At 56.7% G+C, this 26,029-nt stretch overlaps 4 protein-coding genes across 12 annotated transcripts in view; 1 reads left to right on the top strand and 3 right to left on the bottom strand.

The window, feature by feature from the left end:
• Positions 1 to 863: 863 nt before the first annotated feature.
• NPRL2 (NPR2 like, GATOR1 complex subunit) lies at positions 864 to 4,267 on the bottom strand. Of its 2 annotated transcripts, none has more exons than XM_030867259.3 (11): positions 3,971 to 4,267; positions 3,384 to 3,475; positions 3,114 to 3,282; positions 2,837 to 2,945; positions 2,327 to 2,463; positions 2,138 to 2,235; positions 1,982 to 2,018; positions 1,770 to 1,863; positions 1,577 to 1,694; positions 1,169 to 1,311; positions 864 to 1,082 (listed from the first exon to the last, which is right to left on the bottom strand). In XM_030867259.3, exons 1-11 carry the CDS (start codon positions 3,980 to 3,982, stop codon positions 1,015 to 1,017), a joined length of 1,077 nt encoding a protein of 358 aa, XP_030723119.1. In that variant the 5' UTR covers positions 3,983 to 4,267; the 3' UTR covers positions 864 to 1,014. The 2 variants fall into 2 exon arrangements, with proteins under 2 accessions (XP_030723119.1, XP_030723118.1); XM_030867258.3 differs by having other exon boundaries at positions 4,005 to 4,261.
• Positions 4,226 to 7,017, top strand: CYB561D2 (cytochrome b561 family member D2). 2 transcript variants are annotated; one of them, XM_030867267.3, is made up of 4 exons: positions 4,226 to 4,381; positions 4,822 to 4,970; positions 5,444 to 5,481; positions 6,176 to 7,017. In XM_030867267.3, exons 2-4 carry the CDS (start codon positions 4,844 to 4,846, stop codon positions 6,677 to 6,679), a joined length of 669 nt encoding a protein of 222 aa, XP_030723127.1. In that variant the 5' UTR covers positions 4,226 to 4,381; positions 4,822 to 4,843; the 3' UTR covers positions 6,680 to 7,017. The 2 variants fall into 2 exon arrangements, with proteins under 2 accessions (XP_030723127.1, XP_030723126.1); XM_030867266.3 differs by having other exon boundaries at positions 4,228 to 4,394.
• Positions 7,018 to 7,826: 809 nt separating this feature from the next.
• TMEM115 (transmembrane protein 115) lies at positions 7,827 to 12,924 on the bottom strand. The gene is made up of 2 exons (XM_030867260.2): positions 11,638 to 12,924; positions 7,827 to 8,617 (listed from the first exon to the last, which is right to left on the bottom strand). The coding sequence occupies exons 1-2, from the start codon at positions 12,486 to 12,488 to the stop codon at positions 8,413 to 8,415; spliced, it is 1,056 nt and encodes a 351-aa protein (XP_030723120.1). The 5' UTR covers positions 12,489 to 12,924; the 3' UTR covers positions 7,827 to 8,412.
• A 1,788-nt stretch (positions 12,925 to 14,712) lies between these two features.
• CACNA2D2 (calcium voltage-gated channel auxiliary subunit alpha2delta 2) overlaps positions 14,713 to 26,029 on the bottom strand; it is a 139,669-nt gene continuing 128,352 nt past the window's right edge. The window contains exons 23-39 of one of the 7 annotated variants that reach the window (XM_060307585.1): positions 25,602 to 25,622; positions 22,720 to 22,780; positions 20,557 to 20,654; positions 20,246 to 20,336; positions 20,076 to 20,138; positions 19,836 to 19,939; positions 19,454 to 19,552; positions 19,273 to 19,361; positions 19,039 to 19,089; positions 18,730 to 18,801; positions 18,474 to 18,626; positions 18,279 to 18,331; positions 18,105 to 18,160; positions 17,844 to 17,970; positions 17,564 to 17,672; positions 17,393 to 17,482; positions 14,713 to 17,273 (exon numbers count right to left, since the gene is read on the bottom strand). In XM_060307585.1, the coding sequence (XP_060163568.1) occupies positions 17,133 to 17,273; positions 17,393 to 17,482; positions 17,564 to 17,672; positions 17,844 to 17,970; positions 18,105 to 18,160; positions 18,279 to 18,331; positions 18,474 to 18,626; positions 18,730 to 18,801; positions 19,039 to 19,089; positions 19,273 to 19,361; positions 19,454 to 19,552; positions 19,836 to 19,939; positions 20,076 to 20,138; positions 20,246 to 20,336; positions 20,557 to 20,654; positions 22,720 to 22,780; positions 25,602 to 25,622 (1,478 nt within the window). In that variant the 3' untranslated portion in view covers positions 14,713 to 17,132. Of the gene's footprint in view, positions 17,274 to 17,392; positions 17,483 to 17,562; positions 17,673 to 17,843; positions 17,971 to 18,104; positions 18,161 to 18,278; positions 18,332 to 18,473; positions 18,627 to 18,729; positions 18,802 to 19,038; positions 19,090 to 19,272; positions 19,362 to 19,453; positions 19,553 to 19,835; positions 19,940 to 20,075; positions 20,139 to 20,245; positions 20,337 to 20,556; positions 20,655 to 22,719; positions 22,781 to 25,601; positions 25,623 to 26,029 lie in introns of all 7 variants that reach the window. The other 6 variants (XM_060307586.1, XM_060307587.2, XM_030867250.2 and 3 more) reach the window with 6 other exon arrangements.

Below are 26,029 nucleotides of genomic sequence, written 5' to 3'. Positions count from 1 at the left end.
TCCTCGCTCCAGTATTCCTCGCGCGCAGCTCCACCTTGTTGGCTCTACACCCGAAATACTGCGCAGGGCTCACAGCTTCTCTCCATCCTAGGCCAGGCTGCCATCACCTCTCATGAGGTAACTACTGTGGTCTTTTTACTGGACCCATTTCCACCCTTGACCTTCCTGAGTAGCCAGGAGTCTTTTTTTTTTTTTTTGGCCACGCCACGTGGCATGTAGGATATTAGCTCCCCGACCAGGGATTGAACCTCGGCCCTCGGCAGTGAGAGCCCTAAGTCCTAACCATTGGACTGCCAGGGAATTCCCACCAGGAGTCTTTTAAAGGTGTATAGGAGACATTACTTCCTCACATGAGTGTGAATCTGGCTGCCTCTGGCCCTCAAAATACTATGTCCAAAGCAGCTTACCAGCAACTCTGCAGAATCAGGCTCTTGTCCCCTCTCCTACCTCGGGACTTCATTTCTTCCCCCCTCCCCCTTGTCTTCTACAATATGTTCCAGCCCCACGGGCTTCCCTTGGCTTCCTCATACATCCTAAAGTGGCTTTTGCTTCAGGGCTTTTGCGCCTGTTACCTCTGTCTGGAATACTCTTCCTCCTTCAGAGTTCAATTTAAGTCAGTTCAGCTAGGCCTTCCTTGAGAATCTGATGCAGAGCAGCCTCAGCTCCCATCCCAACTCACTTTTCATCTCAGCTTCCCCATTGATTCTTTCTGGCTATTTATTTCAGTTTATAATTAGCAGGCACTTTTACATGCCCATTGTTGGTTCTGGCCACCAGATGGTGCTCCAGGGCGTCAGACCATGGCTATTTCTTTCACTGCGAGTTCTCTCTGGTGGCTGACTCAGAGGCAGTATTCAATAAAGGCAGGTTGAAATGGATGACTTTATTTATAGAAATGAGGGTTAACTTTGAGACAGTAATGGACTAGTTTGTAGGTCTAGTCCTCATGCACCAGGCAGGGCTTAGGAGGAGAGAATAGCCATAGCTGTGTGCCTGGTCCAGCCCCCACCAGCCTCACTTCCAGCAGATGATGATGTTGGGGTCATTTTCCAGCCGTTCATCCAGCTCTTGGTAGCTCATGCCTGGGTGGTGTGGTGGAGGTGAGGTCAGAAGCCTTGGCCTGGCCACCCTGCCTTGACCCCACCTCAGTGGTCCTGCCTGCCTCTACCTGTCTTGCAGCAGATCTCATCGTAACTGTGGCAGCCTGTGTAAAGCCTGGCAGGGTGGCTCCGCTCCTCCCGAGACACCCGCACGGGATACTTCTGTAGTCGCCGGATGAGGTTCTTCATAAGCCCGAACTGGATCAGCTTCCTGGGGTGAGGGTTGAGGAAGAAAGGGGTGATGCTCTGGCCAGGCCTCCTTCTAGCCAGGCCAGTCTCCCCTCCAGTTTTGTTTCAGTGACCAGACTGGACTTCAAACCCATCACCTCCAGGAAGCCTTCCTGGAGTAGCAGTGCCACATGATTCTGCTCATCAGGAATCTCCTGCTTTCTCTCTGACCCAGGGCTCGGGAGAGACACAGAGAGTGTACCTGCCCTCAGGCAAACCTTCCATGCCCCAGGGGATCCCCCTCTGACCGTTCATCAACGTGCTGCAGCTGTTGGGGGTGGCGGCCAATGAGATCTCTCACAGTAGTGCCAGGGCTCAGGCTGCAGTACAGCTGGAACACATCCCGGAGACTGGCCCTCTTGTGCCCTGTAGGCATCAGGGATCAGCTCTCCAGGTGGCCCTGCCCTCCCTGAGATGGCCTCCCCCAGAGCCTGCTAATACCTTGCTTGGTCACGTAGGATAGACACGCCTCCTGCAGGGACTTGTCATCTACTAGGTCCTGGACCTTGGGCGTCGGGCAGTACACATTGGAGTACTGGAGGGTAGCAGGAGGCACAGGGGCCTGAGTGAGGGGCTTGGAAGTCTGACACAGCCCCAATTGGGCTCAGCCACATGATCCATTCTCCATTTAATCAGACCCCAGACACACCTACCTGGAGGATGGACACCAGTGTCACAACGCCGTAGTACCTGGGGGAGATAGCTGTGCTCAGCTTCTGAGGGCCATGCCTTCCCAGCTCCCACACTCAGGGCCCCTGGGCTCTTCCTGACTGGCGACCCTGTCCTGAGTGTCACTGTTCCCCACTCACAGCAGGTTCTGGATGGCGATGCGCACTAGGTTGAGCTCCACGTCTGCCTCGGCTGAGATCTTCTGGACGTGGCGGAAACCATCAATGTAGGGCAGGATCTGGGCAGGGAAGAGCAGGGTAAGTAGGGGTGGGATGAGGCCAGGGCTGTGGCCAGCCGCAGGTCATGATAGCCAGGGAGGGCTAGCATACCTGTTGTGTGGTGAGGTCCCACTGTGAGTTGAAAAAATCCTCCTTGTCTTTGGTAAAGACAGGCACATCATACTCCTGGGCCACAGGAGGGTCAGGCCGCTGCTCAATGACCTTCAAGTGGATGGTGTTAGACTCATCTGCAGGGAACCCCACCCATATCCTCAGTGCCATCTATTCCAAGAGGCCATCAATTACCATCCAGTCCTCCCAGCCACCCTTGAGGCAGGCAGGTGACTCTGGGTAGGGCCATCTTCCCCTTTTATGGAGCAACAGACTGAGGTCCATACAGGGGAAGGAACACGCCCAAGGAGCAGAGCTAGAGAGCTCTACTGGCCTCCCCCTCTCCAGCCCCATCACGCACTGGGCCCTGGACATCATCAGCTCAGCTCATGGCTATTTCCTGGCCACCAATTTGTTCACGAGTCTTGTCCTTGACTGGGCTCACCTTCCCCTGACACTTCCCCATCCCTCCTTGACCCCTCTGCTGTCCTTACAGAGGCTGGGCCATACCGATGGGCAGAGTGCACCGGCCTGAGGCATTTAGCTCCTCCAGCAAGATGGTCATGATGGGCACCAACTTCTGTTTGCTCTCCTCCGTGGACACGAAGCTGCTCTCTAGCTGGATGGAGCATGGAGAGCATGGTGGGCACACCCCAGGACCCTTGGCTGGCATCCTACTCTGGAAGGTTCCCGGGTCTGGAGGGCTTTGGAGACATGCGAACACCTTCCCTAACTCTGCCTGCCCATCCACCCAAGCCCATCCACCCAAGCCCATCGTGTTGCATACTTCCAGTGTGGTCAGGTAGCCAGCCAGCTTTTTGACGATGGGCTCAAGGGCACAAGTCTTGGCCTGGGCATCACACACGAAGCCTAGGTTGAAGAGCAGGGCATTGCGGCTGTACTTCTTGTGCTCGATGCACACGGGGCAGCCAATCAGTTTCTTCTCCATGGCTGTGCTGGACGAGGGGAACAGATGGGAACAGAGTCAGGCTCCTCTCACCCCCAAGTCTTTCCACTCCTCCTGGGAACCCTCCCAACCCCCCAGCTAGGGCCTCACACAGTGATGAGCTTATTCTGCAGCTCTGGCTTGGTGATGATGTACACCTGGACGGTGTCAAACAGCTCCCGGGAGATGAAGTCCTCAGGGACCTGTGGAAGGGAGTGCCAAGAATCCCCTTAGTGGACCTTATAACTAGGTGGAATACACAGGGTGAGCCCCAAGACCTAATCCCTCTTCTCCAGGGTTTCTCCTCTCTCCCATCCACCCAGGCCCACTCTTTTGTGTTTCCAAACACACATTATGTTCTCACCTACCTCCTGGCTTTTGCATACGCTGTACCCTCCACCTGGCACACTCCTGCCTCACCTAAATTCCGATGCATCCAGGGATACTAGTGGATCACCACTCACACCTCTCGTAGAACCTGGCACCTCCCCTGGGCCCCCACATCCCGATTTCCCACAATCACTGCCTATGTGAATGTTTGTTTGCCTTGCCACACCGGGAGCCTGGGACTGGGTCTGAATATACTCTTGGTTCACGATTTTCCGCGAATGAAGGGGTGGCGTGCCTGCGTGCAGCACGGGGCACTGGGTTCCACCGCTTCCAGGCATCTGGCTGAACTCCCCCGAGCGTCCCTCTACCTTGCCTCCCATGCCCCGCGAGCCCGGATGGCACCTGATAGGTGATCTTCGGTCCCAGCGTGGGGTGGAACTCGCTGAAGAATATGCATTCGATGCGGCAGCTACTGCCCATGGCGCTAGTGGGGCCGGGGTCCGTAGCTGGCGCCACTGTCCCTGGGAGCACCTGTCAGAAACAGCCCGGAGGTTTGGGCTGCCTGGTCAAGCACGCCTGCGCACTGAACACCCGTGAGGCCATCTTCTCAACAGCGCCTGTGCAGCGCGACTCAGCCGTGTGGCTGCGGGGGACTGTCCCAGGAAGTCCCGGATGGATAGGCGTCGCACCCGGAAGTTAAGAGGCTCCGCGACGGAGCGGCAGGGCGCGCGGCAGAGCCCCGAGTAACCCACTTTCTCGGGAGGGAACCACCTCGTCAGGTCGGCGCTGCGGGTGAGGCAGGCGAATCCCTAGCGTGTAGGGGAAGCAGGCCAGCGGCAAGTGGGGAGGCTGTGCGCAAAGGGACTCAGGCCATAATTTCGACGCAACTGGGAACTACAATTCCCGTAGCGCTTCACGCCCTTCCAGCAGGCGCTCCCGCCCGGCGACGGCGTGGTGCACGCTGGGATTTGTAGTCTATTACACGGCCTTGCCTATCTTACCTGGAAGGTGGGCCAGTCAGTGATCAGTGCCAATTCAGATGCGGGTACACGCTGACAGGCCACCAGTCCTCGACTATTCCTGGTGCCTGCCTTAGTACTGTCCCTGCCTACCTTAACTTTTTGGAAGAGAGTGGCATTCCTGCCCCGCAACCCTTGCTCCAGTGAAAGGAGTGGACAGCGGGCACCAGAGACCCTTGCTCACTCTGCTATGCTTTCAGGCTACAGCCGGCCTGGTTGACCATGGCCCTTTCTGTGGAGACCGAGTCGCACATATACCGAGCTCTGCGCACTGCATCTGGGGCTGCTGCCCACATTCTGGCACTGGGCTTCACCATCTTTGTGGCTGTACTTGCCAGGCCTGGCTCCAGTAAGTAGAATTCATAATTGACTTTTGGGAAGGAAAGTGTCACTTTTCCTGGGGAGCAGGGGCAATAGTAAGCCTTGGATCTGACTCCTGGGAAAGGCCTGGTTGGCTGAGGGACATGCTATGCTGGAGGAATAAGTGGGGTGGAATAGATGAGAGTTGGGGCTCTGCCAGCTTGGCCAGGTCCCATAGAGTACCTGGCTTCTCTTGTCTTGGTGCTCCACTTAGCTGCCTCTTGCAAAGTGCAGGGGGAAGGAGGGAGGACTGCCAGAGGAGTGGCAAAGCATGGCTTCTGATCCAGGGAGGGTCCAGGAAGAGATGATAGGTATGGGGTCAGTTTGTTGCAGCAAGAAGGGGCTTGCATTTTGGCAGCACCTCCTTGGGCGATGAGCTACTCATACTCCTCAGCCCGTGGGGATTGGCGTGGCTGGGTTCTTCTTGCTTCAGCTTCACGAGGCTTCCTCTTCTCATTCCAGGTCTCTTCTCCTGGCACCCTGTGCTTATGTCTCTGGCTGTAAGTAGTGGGCCTGTCCAGCTCTTAGGGATGGGAGGGAGCATAGCTATGGGTGGTGGTCTTAGCGCCCTCTAAATGTTAATGAACACTTAATATCTGTTTGGAGTAATGGGATGTGGGGTTAGATGCACTGTATGCTCCAACTCCTGCCTATAGTTTATATCCCACGCTTGAACTAGAGTATTCGAGATGCAGGGCAAATGGGTTTGTCTAAGCACAAAATGAGGCTTCGTCCACCTCCAGGCAGGAGGCTTAGAATATGCATTTGGGTATACCTGTGTCCCTTTTCACCTTAATTTATAGTGATGCACCTAATTTTCCTGAAACAGTGCACCCATGTGGCCAACTCTTGCCAAGAAATTGTATCCAGTCCTGTGTCAGAAAAACAAAGCTTGTGAATCATTTATAACTGCCACATCTCAAACCTTGTGTTTGCTGGGTAGCACAGCAGAGATGACATTTCAGAATAGCAGCTAGAAGCAGTGTGGAGAGGTACCTCCTGCTGGTTACTCAGAGCAGATGTTCTGTCCCAGATGGAATTCTCCACTCTTGTGCCACCAAATAGATACTCGTTAGTGGGGAGAGAATGAAGCGGAATCTGCCCACACTAGCTGGCAGCTTAGGTTATATCTAAAGCTTTCTTCCCTTCTGCTGGGCAGCACTCTCATTTAGTGTCCCATCCCTGTCTCCCCAGTTCTCTTTCCTGATGACCGAAGCACTGCTGGTGTTCTCTCCTGAGAGTTCGCTGCTGCGCTCCCTCTCGCGGAAGGGCCGAGCACGCTGCCACTGGGTTCTGCAGCTGCTAGCCCTGCTGTGTGCACTGCTGGCCCTGGGCCTTGTCATCCTTCACAAGGAACAGCTTGGCAAAGCCCACCTGGCCACGTGGCATGGGCGGGCAGGGCTGCTAGCTGTGCTGTGGGCAGGGCTGCAGTGCTCAGGTGGGGTGGGGCTGCTCTACCCCAAATTGCTGCCTCGATGGCCCCTGGCCAAGCTCAAGCTGTACCATGCCACTTCTGGGTTGGTGGGCTACCTTCTGGGTAGTGCCAGCCTCTTGTTGGGCATGTGCTCACTCTGGTTCACTGCCACAGTCACTGGTGGGGTCTGGTACCTGGCTGTGCTATGCCCTGTCGTTACCAGCTTGGTCATTATGAACCAGGTGAGCAACGCCTACCTGTACCGCAAGAGGATCCAGCCATGAGCTTTTCCCAGAACTAGGGGAAGCCTGGATTTGCCCCTCAGTGTGGTAGCCGGGGCTGAGACCTCCTGGACTCTTCTCAGTTGACTCGGTCACGGGACACCTCAGGCCCTGGTGCGGTCACGGGTAGCCGGAGTCCTTTGTGTGACACTATTACTTGCTCCTCATGCTGGAGTACCTCTCCTTTCCTTCTTTTTCTGCCATCCCAGAGGAGTTTATGGATCATGTGTCTGGATGAAGTTGGGTTTCAAGACTGCCCCCTGCCCACAGCAACTCAACTTGTGCTGGTATGTCCAGAAATGAGATAAGAGAAAAAAGTAAAATAAAATTTTAAGAGACTGAAGGGACTTTCCCGGTGGTCTGGTGGTTAAGACTCCGCACTTCCAATGCAGGGGGCGTGGGTTTGATCCCACGTGCCGTGAGGCGCGGCCAAATATATATATATATATTAAGACTGAAAAGACTGGATGGGAGGAACAGTCCAAAGCTGGGGATAGTTCTTGCTAATGCCATCAGCATGAAAAAATGGGCAGCTGGGCAAGATGGGGACCCGTCCCTGGCTGCTCACTGAGGGGCTAAAGCTCTCTTGGCACACTAGCCCCCCGGATCTGGCTAAGCACCCCAAGCCACTCAGGGCCCTAGCAGGCCCGAGGGCTGTAGCTGTGAATGGTGCGGCTGTGTGTATTTCAGTCTCCCAGCTGCTCATATGTTGGAGTTTCTAGACTGTGGTGGTCAAATCTGGGCAATGACAGGATGGGAACTGGGGATGGGCTGCCTCCCTAGATGCCAGGCCCTGAGCACTCTGTCTTGGAGGTGAGTCATGGATAAGAACAACTCCTTATGATAGAGAGGCGCTTAATTATCAGGTCCTCCAGGCAGGGCCTCCTTCACCAGGTAGTGCAGGGAGGCAGAAAGTAAGTAAGAGCCTGAGGTGACAGCTCTGGGAAGACTGCTTGACAGTGGGCATGTGGTGGTGAGGCAAGGGGGAGTGTGATGGGGGGAAGGGGATGAGGGCAATGGGCTTTTTATCCAGCTGGTGTAGCTTTGGTGACCAAGCCCTTGAACCTAGAGTTAAGTCCCTGTCTAACTCTGCAGTTGAGCATGATGAGGGGGCTGCACAAGGTGGTCTAACAGAGCCCAGGAGCCATACCTCAAAGAACTGCTTTATTGATACTGCGAGGCTGGGCTTGGCTGCCCACTCAAGTGGTCCTGTAGAAAATACCTGGGAGCTGTGACTGTTCTGGCCCAGAAGCAGCTATGGCCACAGCAGAGGGAATCAGAAATCTTGACATGAATGTAGTCTCTTTGTGGGCGGGCAGGGATGTACAGCCCTGCACTGGCTCCTGCACTGGCTGGACCCCCAGAATGTTTTTGGCAAATCCTTGCCTTGGCTCAGGGCTCTCGGCAACCAGTATCAGGTGTGAGGGTTGGCTTAGGAGCCATGGCACCAGTGCCCCTGCAGCCACTTGCTTGAGGCTGCTTGCTGAGGTACAGTCTTACCTCAGATGGCCTGGGCTGGCTGTGCTTCAGAGGCCCCATGCCTGGCATAGTGGTTGTCTGGAGTTGGAACCAGGTAGCAAGAATCCTGGGTAGTGTTGGCGAGAAATAGCAGAAGTCTGTGGCAACCCCCAGCAGGCCTTCTTCCCTCTCCTCAGAGCAGTCAGTGCCCTGGAGTAGCTGAGAGTGTGTCAGGGGGGGCTTGGGAGAAGAGGTGCTACACTCAAGGTGGTCTAGAGTTACAGCTTCGGGGGAGCTGCCTCAAAGGTGATCAGGCTGGATTCTGGGACAGGCCCCTTCCCTGGGAGCGTGGGGGCCTTGTCTGACGGCAGGGGGCTATCCACCTTGGCCCCAGCCTCCTCTTCATCGTCTTCCATGCTGGGCCAGACGGACTGGTCCTCCACTCGCTTCAATCGCTCGTTGAGGGCCTTCAGAGCCAGTTGCCTGGGGCCAGAGGAAAGATGACAGGTCACTCAGGATCTGAACTTGGCTCATGCCCTGCACTCTCTCCCCCAGGAAACTGACATGCCGTACTGCTCACACTCCTCTCTCAGAACCCTATGGGTTCTCCTTCCCCATACAGGGCCCAGGGCTCCACAGGGATTGGATTAGGGCACACTCTGCCATCAGAATGAGGACCCAAAGGCTGTAGGGCCTTCCTTCCATAGCTGGGGCACCTCCAGGCTGAGAAGGCCAGCTGGGTGCCTGCCAGCCTGCCCACCGGCCAGCCCCAGGAATGGTTCTGAGGATGGTGCCTAAGGTTGGGCAAAGCTGGTGTCCCTGGGCAGACAGGTGGAAGGGCAAGTCCCTGGACATGTGAGTTTCTGCTAGGCACTGGCATCACATTCAAGGCATTACTTCTCCCCCCTCTCCTTGTTAGGAGTATTTTGAGCCTCCTGGCAAGGGTCTGTGGGGAAGTTTGGAACTCAAGCACCTGCCTTGGCTCTCAGCCTGGGAAGCAGGGCCAACCTGGGTCAGCTCACCCCTCCTAACTGACTCTAATATTCTCCTTCCGAGAAGAATCTCCAAACCCACCAGGACCTGTGTTAGAGCAGGAACACACAGCGTCCTAGCAGAAGGAGAGGAAGGAGAAACAATCCATGTGGGTAGGGCACAGGCCAGAGCCTACTGGTTTCACTGGGCAGACCCCTGGAGACCCCACTCTGCAGGGAGGTGGGAAAGTTCGCTAGAAGAAAGTATATACGTGCACTTGGGACCCTGCCCACCAGGAGTTGGGATGCCCATGCTGCCAGGTAACACTTCTACTAGTGGTCACTGTGGACCCCTGATGCCTCCAAGTCTGTGCCACCAGCATGGGGGACCTGTATAGCCTTCCATGTTCCAGCAGAAAACCAAAATCTCCACCATGCCAGGGAACATGACGAGAGGGACAACAACAACATAGGCACAGAAAGCCCCAGCACACTTCCACCCTGTCCTCCAGCCTGGCACCATGGCAACTTGGCACACACAGGATGCTGCGACCCAGGCTCCCATTCTGGAGACTGCCTTGTCAATTCTGTTTAAAGCCTGCCAAGGTAGAGAGATGGTGGCATGCTAATCACTCCCTCACAAGGGTCAAAGGTAGGAACCCCTGCCTCCCACTATCACTAGCTCTTTGGGTCAGGGAATGGCATGCAGCAAGATGTCAAACTGGTTGGTGGAGTAACCCCCATCCCCAAGCAAGGTAACAACCACAAGACTATGCCAAGAACCCACTTCCTGACACCCCCCACCCCAATCTGCCTCCACCTGTCCATTTTCTTGGGGCTGCGTAGAGGTTTTTCGAATGTTCAGCCAACCCTAACAATCCCAGATCTCCACTGGGGGAGGGGCCACCACTGTGGCCTGGGATCACCTGAACAGCTCTGAGGACAGCTCAGTTTCTACCAGGCCCAGCCCTCCTGACCGCATCGCCTCCACTGGATAAGGTTAATAGAGACCTCGGTCTTTAGGATTCATCAGCCACAGAGACAAAAACTGTAGAGCCCACAATTAAGCTCTGCAGCATGCCGTGTGTACTTTTCAACACCTGCCACCTTGGACCATAGTAATCTGTGGCCTTCCCCAGCTGGAAACTCCTTCAAGAAAGGGGTGTGGCCCACACTCCACAGCCCCAGTGGAGAGTAGGCACAGGGACAACTCCAGCTGAATTCATAAAGCTGCCTGCTAAGAACTCATTACACAGGTGAGCAAAAACAGAAGGCTTTGACAAATGCAGACAGTATGAACAGAGCCTGCTCTAAATTTCACTACTCAAGTAACTGCATCAAAAAAAACACTCAAAAATAATGTTGAGGGGGCTTCTGGTGGCGCAGTGGTTACGAATCCGCCTGCCAATGCAGGGGACACGGGTTCGATCCCTGGCCAGGGAGGATCCCACATGCTGTGGAGCAACTAAGCCCGTGCGCCACAACTACTGAGCCTGTGCTCTAGAGCCCACGAGCCACAACTACTGAAGCCCATGCGCCTAGAGCCTGTGCTCTGTAACAAGAGAAGCCCGCGCACTGCAATGAAGAGTAGCCCCCGCTCGCCGCAGCTACAGAAAGCCCGCGCAAAGCAATGAAGACCCGACGCAGCCAAAAATAATAAATAAAATTAAAAAAAAAAAAAAAAGAATAATGTTGGAAACAGAGCTGTGACCACTCTGGTAAGTCCACAGACCTGGGAGAGACAGAAAGAGATGGATTAAAAAAGATCTGTCCTGCCCTGGCCAAGGTGCATTCAGTGAATAATTCAGTTGGGATTCCTGATGGTGCAGATGGCTTGGTTTACAGATAATGAAAAGGTTGTCTCCACTTCCTGGTGTGGTCAGCAGGCTCCCTCGGTGGGTCATGTGGCTGTCCCCTGGGTTTGGTGACACATGCCTGCCAGAGTAGGCGGGGGTGGTGGGGGTGAGGGGGTGTGTCTAAGTCTAGTTATACCCCAGGCTTCCCTCTCAATAAATAAGCGGCAGAGAAGCACAACATCTGAATTAAGGCTCAGGAAGAGAGTGTAGTCCAGCGTTTGGAAACTAGGGTGGCCCAGACCATCTCTTAAGGATCCCATGTTTCCTTCTCTGTCCCTCTCTCACAGGGGAAGAAGGACCAGCAGGTTGTTTCTGGCTCCCACAGGACCAGTGTCTAGGATTTGGAGATTCTGAGACAAGGCCAGGGTTACGTGTACCTGGCTCTCCATTTGCCCCTCACACAGCTCAAAAGGAAGCAGGGCATTTCTTGAAACTTAAGCGGCCTGAGTGGTGAGAAAGGCCACTTTTACTCCCTAATTTTGGAAAGCACCTCCTGCAGCCCAGACACTTAAATGCTGAGCTCCAGGCCACAAGCTGGCTTTTCTCTTTCTGAATCCGCCCCAACATCTGACTGTAGGCTGCCAGCCTACATACAGCAAGCACCTCAACAGATGGAATGTGACTTGATTAATAATACTATCCTAGCTCGACAAGGTTTTGTAAGATTCCACAGTACCTTCTCCGCTCTGCGTCTTGAGGGTCTGTGCCTGGGAGGCTGATGGTGATGGAGGATGGGGCACCCACATCATAGCGCTTCACTGTCTTCTGGCATATCTTTACCTTCACCAGGAGGCCATGCACCAAGTTCGCCAACAGCCCCACCACAGGCTGCAGGATCTCAGGGAAGAAGGTGGCAAAGGCAAAGTGGTCGGCCATGTCACCTCGGCCTCGGCTATGGCGCTGGTAGAAGCGAAGATACACCCAACTGGAGATCAGCCCAAAGCCATAGGAGGCCAGCGCTGGGCTCTGGAGCAGTGTGGCCAGCCGCAGCAGCAGCAGCAGCCCCAAAAGCAGCATGGGCACCACACTGACACGCACCTGAGGCACTCGCAGGACCACACAGTCCCCCATGGTTTGCTTGAGTGCCACCAGGACACCACCTAGGAAGCCCAGGGCGCCGTGGATGCGGACAGTGAAAAGGTACACCAAGTTGAAGGAAGCCATGTAGGTGAGGAGGTAGGCGAAGGCCCCCAGTAGCCCCACAGACACGTTCACCACTGAGAAGAAGATGAGCAGCTCCAAGGCCCCCCAGAGGGGCTCCAGCAAACGTCCAGCCACCACCACTGTGGCCAGGCTGATGGCCACATCCCACACATGCTGTTCCATCAGCCCATGGGTGGCCAGGGTCCAGATCCAGAAGTTGGGTGGAAAGAGGTAGCCTGGGGTGACCGCCAGGCAGCCCGTGTCCACGGCGAAGGACAGCAGGTAGAGGAATAGTACCGCAGCGCACAGAGCCTTCACCACCACGCTGGCGCTGGACAGGATGGCCCCCAAGTGTTGGCGGGCGCCCGGTAGGGCGCGCTGCATCTTCCTGGCGGGCGTCGGCCTTAGGAAAGGGTTTAGTGGGCTAGGGGCCTCCCCGGGGCCTCGTCCCAGTCCGGCCCCGACGGGAGGCCCGGGTCCGACCTAGTCACTGGCCTATGGCCCCGGTGAAAGGTCCACTTCCGGTCGGGTCGACTCCGGTCCCAAAGGGCAGAGCCGGGCCTGGTCGCGGGGCCAGGGCCTAGGCCCCTCGCCGGGGATCTGAGGGAAGACCCTGGGCAGCTTAGGCACGCCTAACTGCCTGCTCTGTGTGGCCACCGCGCCGACCGGAATGGCGGTGATCTCAGGGCTCGATCTTCTCCATCCACTCTGGGGCCCAACGGTCGACGCGGGACTGGAGGCTGGTTCTGGGTCGGAGTCAAGTCTGGTCAGCTCCGCCTCGGCCTCGGCTTCGACCGTACCTCCTCCCTTCTCAGGCGCCGACAAACAGCGGCGCTGCGCCTGCGCGCTCGGAGAGGCTGCAGGACGCCCTCTGAACGTCGGCCTTACGGTTCCGCGGCATGCTGGGACATGGAGTCCTCGGCCGGAGCCGGGACCAGCGGATATCAGGGTTCTGGGTAGAACAACAAGTCCCAGGAGGCTGTGCGCCGGAAGAGGAGAGTGTGCTTGGGAGTTGTAGTTCTCAGGACCGTTTCCGTCGGTTCTCCAGAGGTGGGGGAGGGTGAACGGGCATCGCTAACCTCTGGAGAGCAGCGGGTACCAGCGGCAGCACAGCTGCAGGCCACGCGCGTGCTGAATTTCCCGGAAGGATTGGCTCAGTGTGTGCCTGTTTATCTGAGTGGGTGTGTCCTAGTGGGCAGGTGTGCAGGTAGGAATGTTGGATGGTCCAGGGGGCGCGAACTCCTGGAACTTCCGCGGTCTGGTGTGTGCCTGACCCAGGTTGGAATTCTTGCTCTGCGTTTTGGCGGCTGTGTGACAATGGCCAAATTCCCGAACTTTGTTGAAACCCAGTTTCATGGACAGTAAAATGGGGATGATGACAGGACCTACCGTGAGGATCCAGGGGGACTGGCGTGTACAATGCCAGTCCACCCTGGGTGCTCAGTGAGTGTGTTGCCCAGGCTGCCCTTGTTACAAATGAGGTGGAGCCCATACCGGAACTCGGATCTCCAGCCCCCAAAGGGGTGAGACTGGACTTCTCTTAGTGACTCTCTTCCTCACCACAGTCAATCGCTGATCCTGATGAAGAGAGGTCTCTCCACAAACTTGGGTCAGGCTGGCCTTGGGTCTCCACCTCACTGCAACGGTGGCTTCAGGTAGGTTGTGTCCTGTGCAAAACTGATTTTTGTTTTTTGTATATTGAGTTTTTTTTTTAATATGCATATAATTAAAATAAATATATGACAAAGTACATTTATAAAGTGCAGAATCCCTTCCTTTCCGCCACTGATCTCAGTACAACTGCCGACGTGTGCACAGCCTTCCAGATCACAAAAGGTGTTGCTTTCCTTTACCTTTGGGCTCTGGGTTCCTGCTGCATGTCACCCCAGGGTAGGGTTGCCAGATATAGCAAATCAAAATACAGGGCGCTCAATTAGCATTTCAGTTAAACAATGAATAATTTTTTCAGTATAAGCATGTCTTCAATTTTTAGCATAGTTATGTCCCATGCAATGTTGGGAACATACTGAAGAATATTCATTGATTATCTGAAATTCCAAATTTGATTGGATGTTCTGTATTTTACATGGCAGGTCTACCCCAGGACCTCTGGGGCTGTTGCGGAGCATGGGAGCTGCCTCAGGGGTTGCTAGTTAGGCTTTGCTCTGTGGCCAACCCTTGCAGAGGGTGAGGAAAGGTGTCTTCACTAAGACCTGGAATGCCCTCTTTTATTTATTTAGCATCCAAGGTCCCCAAGCCACAGGCCACCTCATTTCCAAAACCTTTGCTGGTTTCTTGCATCTGGGAGAAAGGATTTCTCCTAAGTCTCAATTTGCTCATCTGCGGTATGGAGATAAACTAATATCCAACTCTAATGTGTGGTAAGTACTCAGCACAGGGTGAGTGCATAGTGTGGAGTGTGTACTGTAAGAGAGCAAGTGTCAGTAGTACTGGGAAATCTCTGCACTGGTGGTTATAAGTCTTTCCCGTTGAAAAGAAACTCGAAGGTCACACAGAATAGGATTGACTATTAAGAGAGTTGGGATTAAAATGAACAAGGGTGTAGGGCTTGCCAGAGGGAGGCCCGAGATTTGCTGAAATGGACTCAGAGCTGTGTTCCAGCGTGAGCAGCAGTGGCCACTGACAGCACCAGGCCTCCTCTGGGCTGGGAAGGAGCAGCCATCATGCTTGTGGGTGGGCCAGACCTTGGCCTCCTCTGGACAGCAGCACTGGCTCTCAAGCACGAAGTCATGGACTTGGGCCAGGTAGTCACTCTTTGCTCCACCTGGAGGACCTGCGTATGACCTGGTAGTCTGATCCTATTGGCTAGAAGCCTGCATCTCATCTCCATCTTCTTTCCTCCACAGTCTTGGCCTTGAGCCTCTGGGAGACTTTTTTTTTTAAAGACAGTTTTTCCTGGAGGCTTTTGATAAGATTATACAAGACAAAGGATGTCAAGGATCTAGCACTTAGGAGGCCTGGGAAGCGTCATGCCCTCCACCCACCAGAGACCTGGATTGCTATGGCCTTCACTCCCAATTAAGTGGTAAGTGGGGCTCTGAGGTCATGGCCACCTGTCTTCAAGCCAGCCAGTCCTCACTCCAGGGCAGAGACAGTGTATGGGAACCATTTGAAGTGAAAATATGAACATTATTTAATAACTGATCTTTTGTAATAAACCATTTGAAAATATTTTACAAGGAATCACACACACAATATTTTACAAAGTTTCTTGACTTTTTTGTCGCTGTTGTTTTTCTGACTTGTCTGTACAAAATAGAACAACCAAAAAAAAGGGCAGATAAAAGGAAATGGCCCCCCAGTCCCCCACAGATCCCCCGAGCCCGAGGTGAGGGGACAGCCAGGTCGGGTGGGTGATGAGAAGGATCAGACCCAGCTGGGGGTTTGACAACTACCTGATGGGGATTGCTTTGTCTGCTTTTCTGTTTTTTAAACTTAAAATATATATTAATTTATCTGTATATGTTTCTTTCTTTATTTTTATATTCTCCATTGAGCACCTGACTACACTACAGTTACACACACGCCCCTGCAAGACATGGCTGGCATCTAGGCTGGGTATACAGCATGGGTGCCCACCCTGGCACCAGCAGTGGGCATGGACCATACACACACACTGAGAAAGCGACAAGCAACGTGACATTAATTAACGGAGCCATTAATTAATGTATCACCCTCCCCCCCTCCTCCCAGTCCATCTGAGCCCTATGGCCATATCCCCCTGCCCTCAGTCCCCCAATGGCCCCCAGGCTGGGATGCCTTTGCAAGAAATGACCAGAATGAATGGTGTGAAGAGATGTTCCCAGGCCCAGCCTGTGTATGTGCACAGAGTGTGTATATGTATGTGCAAGTGTGTGTTCAGCAGGGAGGAGCAGTTTGGCCAGGGAGTGTGTGAGTGGGAAAGAGACAGGCCTGAGTGTATAAGGGGCAGATTGGGGGTGGGATGACCCAGCTAGGAGTAATCAAGTCACCCCCGCTAAGGCAAAGGGTGATGCCTGGTGAGAGTTCCTCTGCTGAGGGGTGCAGGCAGTGGCATGTGGTCCCACTGGGGGCCTGACACTAGTGAGAAATGGTTACAATGAGCACCTGGCAGGGTCAGGGGCAATAAGGGGACACTGGCGGCTAGGTCAGGACAGAGGGGTCTTCACCCTTTGCCCCAGCATTTGGCACTGTTTGACATTCAGCTTTAGAGATGGGGGACCAGCTGGGTTACAGGTCACATAAGAGGCGGACGGTGAGCAGGAGATGGAGTGTGCACATGCCAACCTCCCACCAACCCCTCACCCCGTATAAGGCTTTGTGAGCCCCCACCCTCACCCCACCCCAGGGTGTGTGTGTCTGTGCACGTCTGTGTTTGTGTGTGTGCCCTCCTGGGTATGTCGGAGTCCAGTTTCTGCCCTCAGGGCTCCAGGTGTGTATGGGGTTGAGTCTTAGCCGGTGTCACTGTCACTGTCCTGCCACCTGCCGGGCTTGGGGAGTGACAGGTGGCTGTAGGCCTGAGAGAGGCAGGAGCTCATTGGGGGCTGCCCCAGGACCTCTCTCCTGCCAGGACTTAAGCTGGGATGCACAGGCCTCAAACTGCCCATCTCAATTTCCTCCATTATTCCCAGATTTAGTCCTGGGTGTAGCAGAAGGGCCAGGTTAGAGGAGTCCAACTGGGGCAAGACCTCGGTCTTCCACACAAAGGGAGCCTCGGGGCAGGGCGGGCTGTGGAGGCCTGGTTTGGCACCAGTACTGTGGCCTCCCTGGCCCAGCCCTCCGGGGTGGGTGAGTCCAGTGGGAATGAGGGGTCTGGGGACACTCTGACAGTTCAGCAGCCAGACGTGGCTCGGGGGCCAAAGACCTGCGGCGCCTTCCTTCGGGACCCCCCCTCCCCCCAAGGCGCAGATTCTCGGGGCCAGACGCACTCAGGTCCTTCAGTGAGGGAGGGGGGCGAGGCTCTAAGGTGGGAAGTGTGGGGCGAGGGAGCAGGGGAGCGGCGGGGAGGCCTGGTGGGGGGAGGGGCACTCAGAGGCGGCGAGAAGGGTGGGCGTGGACTTGAGGCTGCGGCCGGGGAGGCAGGCTCAGGAGGAGTAGCAGCTGCAGGGACACCAAGACGCCCAACGACGGTGGGAAAGAGGCTCCGCGGCCGCAGTCTGAGGTATCTTCCTGTGGAAAGAGACAAGGAGCAGCCGGTCTGCCCGGGCTGGGCGGGCAGCGGGTGCGCAGGGCCGCACTAGCCCTGGGGCAGGGGAGCTGCAGGTCAAGGCCGCCGCCCCCCTCCTCACCGTGGCGTTGTAGTCGAAGCAGATGTGTGGGCCTCTCCGGTATCGCGGTCTCTGCACCAGTTCACACTGCTCCGGGCCGTCCGCTGGGCATGGGTGGGGAGTCAAGGGGGCGGCGGCACGGAGGGAACGCGCTGGGCGGGAGGGGCCGGGGAGCAGCGCGGGAAGGATACAGTGTGTCTCCTTCTGCAGCAGCCGGCCAGCCTCACACTGGCTGCACAGCGGCTTCTCTGCCACCACGAAGAGAAGGTTGGTGTGGGTGAGTCTCTGTGCGTGGAAGAGCCTGGAGGCAGCACAGAAAGGCGGGGCGCTAAGGTTCGCCCCACCCCGCCGCCCCGCCCCTCCCCTCCCCTCCCCTCCCCTCCCCTCCCCTCCCCTCCCCTCCCCTCCCCTCCCCTCCCCTCCCTCCGCTGCAGCCCCGGCCCCGCCCCTCTGGCCTGCTCAGCGCGCGCACCTGGAGCAGTTTCCGCAGTCGATGATGGCGTTGTAGGAGGCGTTCACCGAACCGAAGTAGTACTGGGTCTGTTTCATGACGCAGCTGCTCTCGCGCACCTCGGGGTTCCCCTCGGCCTCCGCGGGGTCTGCGAGGGTCCAGAGCCCCTCAGCTGCACCCCTACACCCTGAGCCTCGCTCAGCCGTAAGCCCCGCCCTCCCTTTGGAATAGGTCTCAGATTGGGGAGGGGCTTTGAGGAGGGACCTCCAAAGCCCTACCTACCTGCCTGGAACCAGCTGTGGTAGATGAGACCATAGAGAAGTTGCTGGAACAAAGACCTGCAGGGCATGGGTCACCGAGTGGGAGTGGTCAGCGAGGCCAGTACCGTGCCCCATTTCTTTCCAGCCCTCCTGCCCAGGGAGCACCCTCCCTCTCCCATTTCCCCTGGGGACTCACCAGGCCGCAGCAGAGGTCCACCAGGCTAGGTTAAGGAAGTCTGCAATGGTGGGCTGCAGTGGAGAGAGTGGCATGGGCTCCCACTGCTGCCCCTGGACCTGGTTCACCCCCAGCTTTCTCGTTAGAGGTAGGGGGTCATCTGTGGGCAGGTCTCCCAGTCCCCCCATCTGCAGGTCAGGCATTGCTGGGGCTCACCACAAAGATGCCCCGGGGTGCGGCACCCAGGTTGCCCGGGGGCAGGGGGGCACAGGCTGCCTGATAGTCGTAGGACTCCTTGCGGGTGTAGAAGGAGTTATTGTAGAGTGCCAGCATCAGGTTGGCATCCACCTCACTGAAGAATCTGCCCACCTGGGGATGCCGGGAGGCAGTGGTAGTCACAGGGCTGGCAGTGCCATATCCCCAGAAGGCTCAAACCCAGACCCTCTCCTTCCACCCTCTTCCTGACCCTCACCTGGTCCCACTGATGGTTCTGGTTTGACAGCACCAGGAATCCCCCATCATCAATGAGGACACAGAGCAGGTCCTGAGAGGTGGGAAAGGGGGAGGAAGATGGGGAGGGGCTCCAGCCCAGCCTTTCCTCCACAGACCCTGGCAGTCCAGTAGCTGAGTGGAGGGGGCACCATTCCCCCAGTTCTGGTAAAGCTGTGAAGTCAGGGTGGGATGTTGAGACCCACTGGCTAAGGGATGGGATGGGCTAGGAGCTGCATTTGGGACTCAGGTGTCCAGGAGTGGGGTAAGCTAGGGTTCAGGGCACACGCACCTCGTTGTTAACCTCGCAGTCCATCTCACAGTGGCTGTTGGGGCCGCACTGCTGGGCAGAGAGCAAGGACCGTAAGTGCCCACCAGTTTTCCTCCTCCCATCACCCTTTATACATCGGGGACCCTGCCTCCCCATAGGCACCAGAGCCACTCTGAGTGGGAGGACTGGTAGGGGTTCCTGGGGACTCCAGAATGGGTGCTTCTGGGCTTACTGCCCTCATCCCTGACCAAATACCTTCTGAGGCTGGTCCTGGTGGGTACGGTTGCTGGCTAGCACCTTGAACTTCTCAGCCCAGGCCTCTAGGTCCAGCTTAACGCCTACCACTGTGGGGGAGAGCAAGGGGCCATCAATGCCCACCTACCTGGGCAGCACACTGCCCATTTTCTCTTTCCCTACCTCCGCCCTGGGTATTCACCTGCTGGCCTCAGTGTGCGTCCACCTAGGCTGAGCTCCACAGCCGTGCTGACGAGGATGCCCACCGTGTCATTCTCCAGCTCCAGCGGCCTTAACCGGGCTGGGGGTGGGTGAGGTGGGGTGGTCAGGAGTAGGGGCTGGCAGCCACATGACCACTCTGTGCTGGGCCCTGGGAGCCCAGGAACCCAAGGCATGGCTGACCTCAGCCTAAGCACCGGGCACCCAGCATAGCGTCTGGCACAGCCTAGCCCTCTCTTTATCTGCCCCATCTCAGCCAGCCAGCCTCGAATCTGAGAGGGACCTCAAAGAGCAGAGCCTCGCCCTGGCTGAACAGAGAAGCCTCAGCTTCCCACCTGCTGCTGTGCGCCTGGGAGGACACTCACCATCCTGTTGTGGGGGCTTGAAGACATAGCCATGGTTATCCAGGCTGCGGCGGTAGAAGCTGGCATTGAAGGGCTCAGGGGTCTCTGTCCAGTCCTCAGCTGCCCTGGTCACACAAGAGGTTGGTGGAGGGGTGGCTTGTGGGGGCAGTGGTCTCAGCAGATGAAAGAAGGCCTCTGGGCAGCGGGACAGGCGGGGTCCCAGCAGGGGCAGGGTGTCGGATAGTGGGGCAGGTCACTTACTTGTTGGGGAATACGCGAGTGATGCCACCATCAGTGGCGGCGAACACGGCCAGAAGGCTGTACCTGGGGGCAGCAGGGAGGTGAGGTCACAGACCTACTTTCTGCAGGGCACGGCCAGCGCCTCTGGGCCCATCCCAGCCTCCTGCCCCCACAGGCTGGGTGGTGCCTACGTGTTGAGATCCTGGTCCCGCCACACGCGCTCCACCAGCTGCTGTGTGATGCCCGTGTCCAAGATCAGGTTGTGCAGAAGGAAGTTGTTGCCTGGAACAGGAGGGTTGGGGTGGAGGGAGGATCTTCTTGTGGATCCCTGCCCACTCTCCCCGCTACCCCCAAGGCTCCGAACCTTCCCCATGACCTGGCCCAGGACCTGCCCTTGGTTTGGGCCTGCATGTTTCCACACCTGCCCAGTCTCTGGGTTCCTCTGGGCTGCCCCCTTGCCATCTGGCACTGCCCAGACCCCGCTGCCCCACCAGTCACTCACACTGCTTGGAGTCTGGAGTCACTTTCTCCATGAGCTCAATGAAGTTCTTCAGGAACTCAGTGTTGTTGTCTGAGGCATTCAGTTCCTTGCAATACTCTCTGGGGGTGGGGAGGGGCAAGAAGAGTGGGCTTGGGGGAATGCACAGGGCAATAGGGTTGAGGCTTCCCAACAGGCCTGCCTGGCCATTCGCTGAGAAGCCCAGGCCTCAGGGAGGGGCATGTGTATTCTTACAGGCTGCAGTGACTATACGCCCAGCAGGTAACCAGGTCTGGACAGGGGCAGAACTGACCTGCTTAAGTGCAAGAAGCAGAGAATGAGGGTCTGCTTCCACCACCCAAGCAGGTTCTCCCTTCTGGGCATGGCCCTGCAGAGCCTCTCACCTCTCCTGTGTAGCTGGAGCTAGACGGTGCACCTGGGAGGCCCCAGGAAATGCCTCATGGCTGGCTCGTCGAACTGTGTGCCATAGCGTTCCGTGGGCACAGTGGGTGGAGTCCTGACACTGGCTTAGTTGGTCTGAGACCTCATCCTGCTGCTTCCTGGCTGTGTACCTTGGCGCAACTCACTCAAGCTCCCTGAGCCTTAGTGTTTTTCATCATACCACAGAGGGTGTCACCAAGTCAGTGGGAACACGTGGCTCCTTGGATTGGCTGTTCCCTCTGCCCAGGGTGCTCTTCCCCCAGAGATGGACAGGCCAAATCCCTCACCTCCTCAAGGTCCTCTCTGGGCTCAGAATGTGGGTCCAGAGAACGTAGGGGCTGAAGGGAGCAGGGAGATCTGCTTGGGGTTCTGCTCCCCAGGAAGTCTTGGCAAGCAGTCCTTCTACCCTGGTACATGGAGCTATCTTTCCTGCCTAATCCCTCATCCATACCCCTGCCACCAGAGACCTCCTCACTGGCCTGCATGGCAGCAACTTTGTGGGAAATTTTTAAATGCTCCTCTTCCCGAGGCTATGCTAGGGCCCAAAGCTTGGTGAGGGCACCTGGGACTGAATCTCAGTCCCCACTTGCTCCCAGGGCCTTTGTGCAGTACACAGCCTGCACTTCTGTATGGGGGAGAACACACCTGATACACTTAGAGTGACACCCATACAGCTGAACTTGGGATACAAGTCACCTGCAATCCCTCCCCCTCACATAATATGTACATTTACACTCACCCAACACATATTTATTGAGCTCTCCTGTGCCAAAGATACAGAGGTGACAAAAACAAACATGGTCCCTGCCCTCAGAGCTCCCTCAGGGTCCTGTGGGCCACACAGGCCTTTCCATACATTCCCACAGTCACCAATGCACACGGCCACCCCACATTTACACTTGGACTCTTACAAATGTACATGATGACTCACAAATACAAACACACATCTACAGAGAGTCACAGTGAACTTTGTGGGTGCATGCACGCACGTGCACACACATGGAGGTTAGGAGTGTCCAGAGCCCCCGTGTGGTACCTGAGAGTGCCCATGGATCTCTGTCAGTTGCACCCACCTGCCCTCATGCAAAGCCCAGGCCACAGGGGAGGGCTTCACCACCCGGCGGCCTGCTGGCCTCCTCAGATGTGGGCCAACAGACAGAGGGTGTGCACACGAGGGTGCATGCCAAGGATGGTCCAGGCCCAGGTCTGTGCTGGGCCCTGATCCCTTACTTTCCAGAGAGCTCTTCGTAGTCCCCATCCCCTCATCCTCCTCCCGTCCTCAGTGAGCCACCACACCTAGATGGGGCACTGCCGACAGGGGCTCTGGCTGGCTCGGTCACCACACCCACACAAACACTGACTGACACGGGACAAGGACAGGTGCGGGGTGGGGGTGGGGTGGGGAGGGCGCCACAAACCAGAGCAGCAGCTGCCCAGTGAGGGGCGTGCTGCAGACAGCCGGCGCAGGGCAGAAAGGGCTCCTTCCTGGTGGCCTGGGAGGGCAGGGAAGGTCAACAGAGTCCAGAGCCCTCCCGTCCGAGGCCTGGTGGGAGCTGAAGCTACGGGCACTGGTGCCTGGTGTGCCTACATGGCCCAGGTATGCACACGGCCACACATACAGGGCTGTGCATGGCAGGGTGACACTGCACAGGACACAGACACATAGCTCCAGGCAGCAGTGCAGGAGGTGGGCCCAGGGAGGTCAGGTTGGGGGAGGACACCTCAGCAAGGCCACACGCAAGCTACCTGGGAGCAATGAAAACATGTCCTTCAGACTCAAAGCTGCTGGGGAGCAGGAACTCAAAATCTGCAACAGAAACGGGGGGTTATCCGGCGGGGGCTGGGGAGGCCGGAGGCCAGGGGTTCAGAGCTGACGGGGCTGGAGGGACAGGGAAGAGGGTGGCTTGAGGGAGGGAGACACCAGCAAAGAGGAAACCCGCCACTTCCATGTTCAAGTTCGAGCCAGAGAGAAGAGGCGGGCGGGGAGGGCCTGTGGAGACTACAGCATCGCAGGAGGAGGGCAGTTATAGCCAATATGTTGCCCAGGCCTGGTCCTCTGTCGGCAGTGAGTCCCTTGGCGTGGCTGTATATGCTTCCATACGGCTGTATAGCACATATACACGGACATACACACACACATATATATACACACACTGCTATATATATGCATGGTCTGGGGGAGGCACCAGTCTCGCTCTTATCACATCCATAATGGAAAAAACCGCATGCTGAGCTTCCTTCCTCCAAAGAGACTCTGAGGAATGGAACTGGCTTTTGGCTGCGGATTTTTATCTCTCTTTGCTGTAGCTGTTTGCATTTTGGTAGGTCTTGCTTTTATTGTGTCAGGCATCAACATGGCCAAACCGAGGGGGTTCCTCACGGGCACAGACAGTCCAACCAGAGACAGTGTGGGCAGCTGGGGGTGGGCTGCAGTGCATTGTCGGGGTCCAGTGGTCTTCCCTGGGGTAGGAGGCTGGGTGAGGGGAGATCCTTGAATGTTCCCACACTGTGAGAGGAGAGTCTGGGAGCTGGGAGGGCACAGAAGCGCTGCTCAAACATGAACACCCTCTTGGGCCGGGGGCATGAGGGCAGGTTCTGGTCTATCCAGAAGGCCTGTGTCTGGTCTATCCTTCCGAGGACCTGTCTGGGCTCAGAGCAGCAAGGGAGAAGCTGGGGGCTCCAGAGAAGGCATGGGGTGCTGTTGAGGGATCCACCGACTGGGCCTGTACGTGTGTGAGAGTGAGCACATATGTATGAGCGTGTATGTGCATGTGAGAGCACGTGTGTATGCATGAGTGTGTAAGCATGTGCGCATGTGTGCAAAGGTCCCTGTGTGGGTCTGTGAGTGAATCTGGGGATGTGGCTACTTACTAGGGCTCCTCTGGGGCCTCTCCCTGCCCAGCTGGGCTGGCCACCTTGCTGGTCTGAGTCTGGGAGGTGTCCCTCTGTTCTCTTATTCTGGGCAATGCACCTCCCTATCCTTTCACCCAGATTCCAACCTCTTTTTTTTTTTTGTTTTTTTTTTGCCACGCGGCATGTGGGATCTTAGTTCCCCGACCAGGGTTCGAACCCACGCCCCCCCTTCATTGGAAGCCCGGCATCTTAACCACTGGACTGCCAGGGAAGTCCCAGTGCTTTATTTTTGCAGAAGAGGGGTCTTCCCTGTTCCAAAATACTCCCACAGTGCACTGCAAGATTCTGGGGAGGGGGACTTTGGGTGCCTGGAGGAGCTGGGCAGTCACTGGTTGGACTGTTGCTTTCTGATAGGACTGTGAGGCAGGGTTTGGACACAAGCCAACAGGGAAGGGTTGGGGTGGGGAGAGGAAGAAGAGGAGAAAGAAAAAGAGGTGGGGGGAGAGGAAGGGAGACTATGCTATGGTTGTCATTGTTATCAGGGCCCTGCATTTCTGGGGTCACTGGGAGGGATGTAGGAGGGGGAGACAAGACAACTCAAGCTAGTGGGAGTAGGGCACGTCCTCCACCTCCACCCAGGCCAGTGGGGGCAGCTGGATCCCCTTTGCTGGACTAGGCTGGACAGGGCCACTAGGGCTTCTTAGGGAGACCCTACTTCCCCATGCGGACTGGGGACAGGACATCTCCCCATGGCTCTCCATGGCCCATCTGCCTCGGTGTTCCGTGGGGGGGCCTCTCTGTGCACCAGCGGCAGAGACCCTTGTGTGCTGTCCTCTCTCACTCTTGTTCTTTGCCAGGGACTGTGAGTTCACTGCCTACCTTTTCCCAAAGTCTCTGGCTTAAGTACCTCTGAGTGCCAGAATCTTTTTCTTCACCCCCAGCCTGATTCCCTCTAAGCTCCTTTGCTGGCCCTTGGGGTCCAGAAAGATCCCCTTCTGTTCCCAGCCAGGCCCAGGGGCCCTGAGTCTGCCTTTATTTCCCAGGGGAACACCTTCCATACCTGACCACTCTTCCCAGGAGCAGCCAGCACCCCAGGGCAGGGCTGGGCCAGTGGGCCTTTACAAAGTCACCAGGAGTAGCAGGGGTGGCAGGGGACAGGGGTTTCAGCACCTAGGCCAGTGTTGGGTCTGCCTTGCTCTCCTGGTGGCCTGGCTGCTGCCCTATCCTGCCCCTGGGCCCCAGGGTCAGGGTGTGGGGCTTCCAAAGCCTTCTGTCTCCCTTGGGAGGGCCGCCAGCTTGTGGAGAGAAACTGGAGAGATCTGAGGAGGGAGAATATCCCCGAGGAAGCCTCACATAAGCCCTTTTGAGGACTGATCTACCCCCTACATCTCAGGCCCCTTGCCCTAGTGGGTGGGAGGTGGTAGAGAGCCATCTAGCCCTGTCCCCACTGTTGAGTTGTCTTGGAGGGACAGAGAAGGTGGGGTGGGGGGCAGAGGCCTGCCCAGAGGGAGCCAGGAGGATGAGGAGAGGGCCTGAGCTCTCAGAACACGCCGGAGACCACCCTGCAGGCAGGGCCAGGGGAAAGGGCTGCTGGCTCTAATAGAGGTTTAGGGATCAGAGGAAAGGCAAGAACTAGAGGAGCCCGGGGGATGCTGGGGGGGAGCCCTGGAGAGCAGGGGTTTGGCTGGTCCTGGGCAGGGAGGGGGGCAAGCAGGGGCGTGAGGGCAGGGGGTGGGGTGGGGAGAGGAGGGTGCACTGGTTCTGAATATACTTGCCCTTCAGTTTGCTGATTGGCACTGGGACAGTCCACCAAGAGAGAAAGCGAGGAAAACAAAAACAACACAAACACAAAAACAAACGAAAAGGGGGAGGGGAAGGGGAGGGGCACAAACAATATTTTATTCAATGGCTGTTTGAATGAAAATATTGTGTCTCATCATCATACCGAAAGGAAACTTCTTGCAAAAAACGACATGAGAGAGAAAGAGAGAGCGAGAAAACTCAAAGGAGATGAGCCCCAGTCAGCCAGGCAGGTGGGGGGCGCCCGGTGGGGCCGGAGCCCCAGCCTCCCTCCCAGTGACCTCGGGCGGTGGGCAGGCGGGGCCACGGGCTCCAGAGGCCTCTGGGGGAGGCCCAAGGTGAGCAGGACATGCAGGGATGAGCCACAGGCAGAGGAGCGGGAGAGGGAGGGAAGGAAGGAGGA

The sequence above is a fragment of the Globicephala melas genome, chromosome 11 (genome assembly GCF_963455315.2).
Source record: "Globicephala melas chromosome 11, mGloMel1.2, whole genome shotgun sequence".
Classification (NCBI taxonomy): domain Eukaryota; kingdom Metazoa; phylum Chordata; class Mammalia; order Artiodactyla; family Delphinidae; genus Globicephala; species Globicephala melas.
Note: the sequence above shows the minus strand (reverse complement) of the source record. Positions and strands in the feature narration are given on the sequence as shown.